Below are 6,855 nucleotides of genomic sequence, written 5' to 3'. Positions count from 1 at the left end.
TTACCAACCACCATTAAACCTCAGAGGAAGAAGATTAGTTTTTAGCATGATCTCTGGTGTTATGTGGTACTGGCTTAATACAAACTGTTAGGAAAGATAAAAAAACATTTTTGAATCAGGTCAATAAATGCCTGTAATATTCCCATCCTCATATACGTTACAAAGTTTTGAAGCAAGCAGGAATATCTGGAGGAGTATCAACTGAACTGAGATCTGCTGCTGTGAAGATGGTGTTTGTTAAAGAGGAGAGTGAGGAGGACATGATCGAACCAGAACCCTGGAGAATAAAACACGAGGAACAAGGAGGTTGTTGTATATTCTTCATTCATCTTTTTGACTGTTGTGGTAGGCCTACATTAAGTCTCAAATTCCTTAATGTAAAAACAAGTCCTAAATTGCCATTCAAATGTCTTAAACCCACGTGTCAAATGTCTTAAAAATGCAACTGAACTGGCGCAGCGATACGATTTTATTTTCACTCCTTGCTTTTTGGAATCTCAAAACTGTTGAACTCGAAGTGTGTGAGACTCATCATAATACATATTCACTTTTGTTTTTATGTTAACGTACTCCATTTGTGCGGGCAAAGGATTACCTGTTTAACAGAAGTCTTCCTGTTTTTAAAATAATTTGTCATTATTTTAATGACAAATGTCGCGAGCGCATTGTTATTGTAACGAGAGAGCACGCGGTATCGTTTGTTCTCGCATAAAACTGGACGCGCACTCTCTCATGAACTGCCTCTCCTCTTGCTCAAATATTGTGTATGTGCGCTTAAACCGTGCCGTGTGCAATTGTGCGTAGCTCCGTGTTCTCGCACTAGAAATAAATTATCTTCACTTCTGGATTAAACGTTATGGAAGAAGGTAATGACAAATGTATTTGAAACAAAAAAGCTTGTTGAATTGCACTAATTAAAAAAAAATGCATTACATTAACTATGCTTGCGTTATATTGCATTGTATTTTTTAGGGCTTGCATTTGTATGGGCTGAAATTCAACATGGTTTTATATTTAAGCTGTGTATAATTCAATTAAAAAAAACATTTCCCACATTTTGTAATTATTAAAAATGCAATAATTCATATTCACCTTTTAGACTTCACTTCCAAAGTGTGCATTCTGTTTAAACATATGACCTATAATACTCGACAGGCAATTTTCTGTCCATTTTATTTTGTTTTACAAATTCGCTTCCACAAATTAAGTGGTTCAAATTTGACAGAAAATTTAACATAGCACATCTGGGAATTGAAGGAATTTCAGTAGATTATGGATGCATGATCTCCATCTGTTGTTAGTCTTAACAAAAAAAAAAAAAAAAAAAAAAATTGTATTTCATTAACCATGCTTGCATTTTAATGTATTAATTTAAGCTCATACACAGGTTCTATCCTGTTAAGAAATGTATACAAAAATTTAAATCTGACATTGAGCTAACATGCTCTTTTTGTTTGAATTCTGATGAAACAGTGGTTCACTTATGTTGGTCGTGTCACTACACTCAGAAGCTTTGGAATGATATTGGTGTATTTGCCAAGTGGAAGATTTTGCCAGGCTTCTCACTATATGAGAAACATTATATTAGGGTATTTTGACTCAGACCCCACAAAAAAAAAAAAAAAAAATAATAATAATCTTTTGTTATTAAAAAAAAAAAAAAAAAGATCCTAAGCAAATTTCACATTCACAAATGCAAATTTGTGAATTCACAAATCACAAATGTCGTCTTATAAGAAATGGAAAATAAATTTCAGTATGATAAAGCTGTAAGGACTGTTAGCATTTGCTCTGCCTTTTGATCTCTTCATGTGAACATTTTTATGTGATGTAATGACCCTCTCTCTTATCTTTACTTTTCTCTTTTGTATCGCCATCGAACGCTTAGAGAATGGACACAGGCCGTGACTGTAGTCGATAGTTTTGTCGACAGCCGGAGGCGGCCGCCTCATAATTCTCTATGCAGGAAAAACCCTGGTCAAAATAAAACACTGTATAGTCTTCACTGTATGAATTGAATATAAATTGGTTAATATTAAAGATATTCATTAAGCTAAGTTTTTGTCTTATTAACATTAATGAAACTTATGGCAACAGTTTGAGGCTGCTGTCCCTTTAAGAATGAATGCGCAGATATAGTTATACATCTGATTCTCTCCCTTTTGTTTTTGTTTGCGTAGGACTTAAGACTCTGTTTACATTGAATCAGTGAAACAGTCCACACAATGTGCATTTTGATATAATTGTGTGTGTAGCTGTGAAAGAGAACTGATTTCGAGATCGAGAGGTGGCATTTGTATGCGTACCCTCGGCTGTGTGTCCATCAGCGCGAGCACCGCATTTGAGTCCTTGTTCGCGGCTTATTGTGATTAACGTCAATAACCTTAAGTATCTCTTAGTACTGTGCAGTTAAAGAAGTGTAACACTTTAGAAAATCAATTTGTGAAATCGAAATTTGTGAATCGATGCAAATTGGTAGAAGATAGAATCGTGATTCATACATGAATTGAACATTCATTTTTTCCTGCACCCCTACTAATTTTCTTTTATTTTCCAATTGCACCAATTGATTTTCATAATTTTAATGTTTTCATTTTAGGCCTGGTGAAAGTAAAAGAGGAAGGAGAAGATCTGAATGAAGTGGTGGAGAAACATCAGCATCAGAAAGCTCAGGATGTTACCGCTGGAGAAAAGCCATCGAGTTCCTCCAAAACTGAAAACTGTTGCTCACAAAGCAGCATTCAAATAACAGAAGTCAAAAAGCCTTTCACCTGTTCTCAGTGTGGAAAGACTTTCAGACAGAAAAGAAGCCTTAAGGCTCACATGTTAATTCATGCTGAAATAAAACCTTTCACCTGCTCTCAGTGTGGAAACACTTACAGACAGAAAAGAAACTTTAAGGCTCACATGTTAATTCACGTTGCAGGAAAAAGGCCTTACACCTGTTCTCAGTGTGGAAAGACTTACACGCATAAAAGAAGCCTTAAGGCTCACATGTTAATTCATGCTGGAATAAAGCCTTTCACCTGCTCTCAGTGTGGAAAAAGTTTTACACAGAAACGAACACTTAATGATCATTTGTTAATACACAGTTCAGAAAATCCTTTCACATGTCCTCAGTGTGGAAATGCTTTCACAAGTAAACAAAACCTTAAGAAGCACATGTTAATTCATACTGGAATAAAGCCTTTCACCTGCTCTCAGTGTGGAAAGAGTTTTACACAGAAAGGAACACTTAATGATCATTTGTTAATTCACAGTTCAGAAAATCCTTTCACATGTTCTCAGTGTGGAAATGCTTTCACAAGTAAACACAACCTTAAGACTCACATGTTAATTCATACAGGAATAAAGCCTTTCACCTGCTCCCAGTGTAGAAAGAGTTTTACACAGAAAGCACACCTTGATGATCATTTGTTAATTCACACTTCAGAAAAGCCTTTCACATGTCCTCAGTGTGGAAAGACTTTCGCACGTAAAGAAAACCTTAAGATTCACATGAGTATTCATTCTGGAATAAAGCCTTTCGTCTGCTCTCAGTGTGGAAAGAGTTTTAGACAGAAAGGAGCCCTTGATGGTCATTTCTTAATTCACACTTCAGAAAAGCCTTTCGCCTGCTCTCAGTGTGGAAACTCTTACAGACATAAAGCAAGCCTTAAGAATCACATGTTAATTCATGCTTGAAAACGGCCTTTTACCTGCTCTCAATGTGGAAAGACATGAGAAATCACACCTTACACGTGTTAGAATAAATATGTTTGCATCTCCATTTCTGTCTATCTAATCATTTCTTGTACTCCCTGTTTAGTCACACGCTCGTATGACGTGCTAGTTATTATCCATAAGGATCAACGTTGCATATGATATAATTATGAATGGAATTGTATGTCTCTCTATCTCTTTCAGCAAAGCTGATAATCTCCTTTCTTTTCTATATGGACTTATTCTATTTGTTTGTTTTAGCCAACACCCGAGACTTGCTATATAAACTATGGCAGGAGCACAATAAAGCTGACTTTGAGTGAACTGCACTTCTGTGCTTGTGTCATTCTTGGTCCCCAGGTCTGGTGTTTCACTCTGCTCTGCATTGATCATTGTCTTTGTTCTAATATCCGATTTTATCTGACAATTTGGGGTGCTCGTCCGCGATCGATTCAGAACCGAAGGATCGTGCAAATTGGACTGAGATGGTGTGAGGACAAAAACTGTTGTATTGCCTAGACTCTCAAAGTCTCACTCGCCGTAATACTCGAGATGGAGAATGTTCTTGAATTTGTAGTATTAGGTGTCTGTTTTTTAGACACCGATTAAGAGGTTTTTATAACCTGCCATTTTGAGATAAGGAAGGAAGGATGGTCAACCATTGAATAAACTGCAGTTTTAATAATTCATGTAATCTGTACTAATTGGCATCTTAAGACAGAGTGGAACAACTTTGTGTTTTGTCTTTCTGTGTGTGAATTAAGGAAACTGCTTGGTTGTAATATGGGGCAAGATGTTTCTAGACCACTGACAGCCGAGACACTTGTTGACTTTATGTACAGAAACAATAAAGGTTTCTGGACAGAACCTTTTACATCAAATTTGGCAGGATGGTCAGAAGGCAAAATTCAATAAGACTAGAGAGGGGTCATTAAAAGATGATGATAGAAAAAGCATGAAATCCATGGTAATAGGGGGATGAGGAGATTTAGAGTGGGACTATATATATATGAAGGAGTCATATAGTGTGTGGGAAGAAATGAAGAAAGTGTTGGATCAGTGGCCAGAAAAATCTAATAAGAAAAATTCAGAAATAAAAAAGTACTGAATCACCACCACCCTATGTGCAGGCAACGAGCATTTCCACTCACAGCTCAAGAAAATGGATGTCCAGCTAGCACTTCATGATGTGGAAACCCATACAAAATGTCAGACATTGAGATGATAAGCAAGAGCTTACCAAGTGCCACAAACCCTACTAATTCTAATAATGTAAGCAATTTATAAGTTTTTATTTGAAAGCAGAGTAGGTAGCAGGATTTATCACATGCTGCCAATACCAAACAGGGAAAGGAATCACCATCTGCTTTTGTCATAAAGTTTAGAGAAGCACGGGAGCAGGATTATTGGCTGCCTGTAGATAACTCAATGAAAGTCCTATTCATAAACACATGCCTGAATAATGTAGCAAATCAGCTGTAATGAAATATTAATAAGCAATAATAACTTGTTATAATTGATTATGAATATTTGGATCAGTTAATATAATAAACTTATTGTTGTAAATTAATATTACAATCAATTAACCTGTTTGTCCCGTGAAAACTCAGGATTAATTGTTTATTAATTCTAAGAAATTTACATTTCCGGGGCATTGGAAATGTCTTTCTTACTTTACAGTACTACTAAGAGCAAGTACAATCTAATTTCACAAAATCTATGATTAGAGACTCCAGATATGAGCTTGAGACACGAACAACTGACCCTTCTGTTTCGTATTGTCTGTTTCATGTGCTTTCATGTCATGTTTTGTCTTGTGCTGTGTTGCATGCAGCTTTTGTTTATTACTGGCTGCGTGATTTTATGTAGTCATGTTTTGTGTGAACACGTGGCTTATGAGTTCTCATTAGATGCATGTTCATATCTTGTTTTGTTTGTCATGTATGTTTCCTTGTGCCATGTGCTCTCCTTTCTATTTTCTAGCTCCTCCCATCTTGTTACCTGATTATTGATTAATTTGACCCATTTGTCCTCCCTCGTTACCTGCTTTATTTGCTCTCCCTATTTATTCTCCCTGTGTTTGTAGTCCTGTGCTGATTCATTGTTGAATGTACACTGTGTGTTTCCCTGCTGTCAAGTCAAAGTCAAAGTCAAGGTCAAGTACATGTATATATATATATATATAAATGTATATATAAATATGTATGTATATAAAAATATATATATATGTATATATATAAATAAATATATATATACATGTATATGTACATGTATATGTACATGTATATGTATATGTATAAATATATATATTTATATATATATATGTATATACATATATATATATATATACAAAAACAAAAAAAATGTTTGTAAATGGACTTAAACTTCCAAAAACCTGTAGAGTTGTGGGTTCAAGCATTCAGACACGCAAAGTGAAGCATTCATGTGACTGGAAAGAAAGTGAGGCTTCGTTTGATTACGTGTTTCTCTGAAAACAATACGCGCATGGAGCTTCATGGGAAATTGCGCTGCGTACTCGCTTTGAAGCTTCAGTGTCAAATGTACCATTACTAGCATTGGAACTTTTGACTCTTCTTCGTCTTCTTCTGCCTGCATCACACCGTGACAGAAGATCGGACCACCCAAAATGGACGATAGGGTGAGAATTGTCATCATGGTTCAGGAGAGCCAAAACTTTTTTTCATTCACCAAGGACTTCAGCTGCCTTGCCGTCACCAGCGCCCTCGACAACGAGAGCCTGAGTACCTTGTTCCGGATCGGGGCCACATTCAATCATCCCATCGACCTCCCAGACAACACCGGACTGGACTGGAGGGAGACTGTCATCCGGTGTCTGGAGAGCATCGTGCCTCAATCCGGAACACAGCCAGACCCAAGGCTTTTTCACGTAATGCATGACCAGCCTGAGCCCTCAGCCAAGATGGCCGCCGCCTCAACGCCTGAACTGATTCTGTTCCTAGACCTGTTCCTGCCCATGTTCCAGAGTCTCGTCCCGCCGAGAGCGCCCGTCATCTTCGTCATCTTCTGCCTGCACCACACAGTGACAGTCAATAGGATACGTACCAAAAACTTTTAGGCTGGCTATTATTAAATCGCTTGTTAAAAAAAATGTAACTTGATTCTACAGAATTA

General features: G+C 36.8%; 1 protein-coding gene across 1 annotated transcript; it reads left to right on the top strand.

The window, feature by feature from the left end:
• LOC307166485 (uncharacterized protein) lies at window positions 1-4,130 on the top strand. The gene is made up of 2 exons (XM_079884885.1): window positions 1-306; window positions 2,600-4,130. The coding sequence occupies exons 1-2, from the start codon at window positions 228-230 to the stop codon at window positions 3,682-3,684; spliced, it is 1,164 nt and encodes a 387-aa protein (XP_079741011.1). The 5' UTR covers window positions 1-227; the 3' UTR covers window positions 3,685-4,130.
• The last annotated feature ends 2,725 nt before the right edge of the window (window positions 4,131-6,855 follow it).

Source organism: Squalius cephalus (genome assembly GCF_949319135.1).
Source record: "Squalius cephalus genome assembly, chromosome: 1".
Lineage (NCBI taxonomy): Eukaryota > Metazoa > Chordata > Actinopteri > Cypriniformes > Leuciscidae > Squalius > Squalius cephalus.
The sequence above is the reverse complement of the archived record's forward strand: the minus strand, read 5'-3'. Positions and strand labels throughout refer to the sequence as shown.

What these genes read in the sequence shown, in the direction of transcription:
- LOC307166485 (XM_079884885.1), top strand. Translation starts at nt 228, where the DNA reads ATGGTGTTTGTTAAAGAGGAGAGTGAGGAGGACATGATCGAACCAGAA. An exon ending in AAAACACGAGGAACAAGGAG is followed by an intron (nt 307 to 2,599) that starts GTTGTTGTATAT and finishes TTTTCATTTTAG; the next exon opens with GCCTGGTGAAAGTAAAAGAG.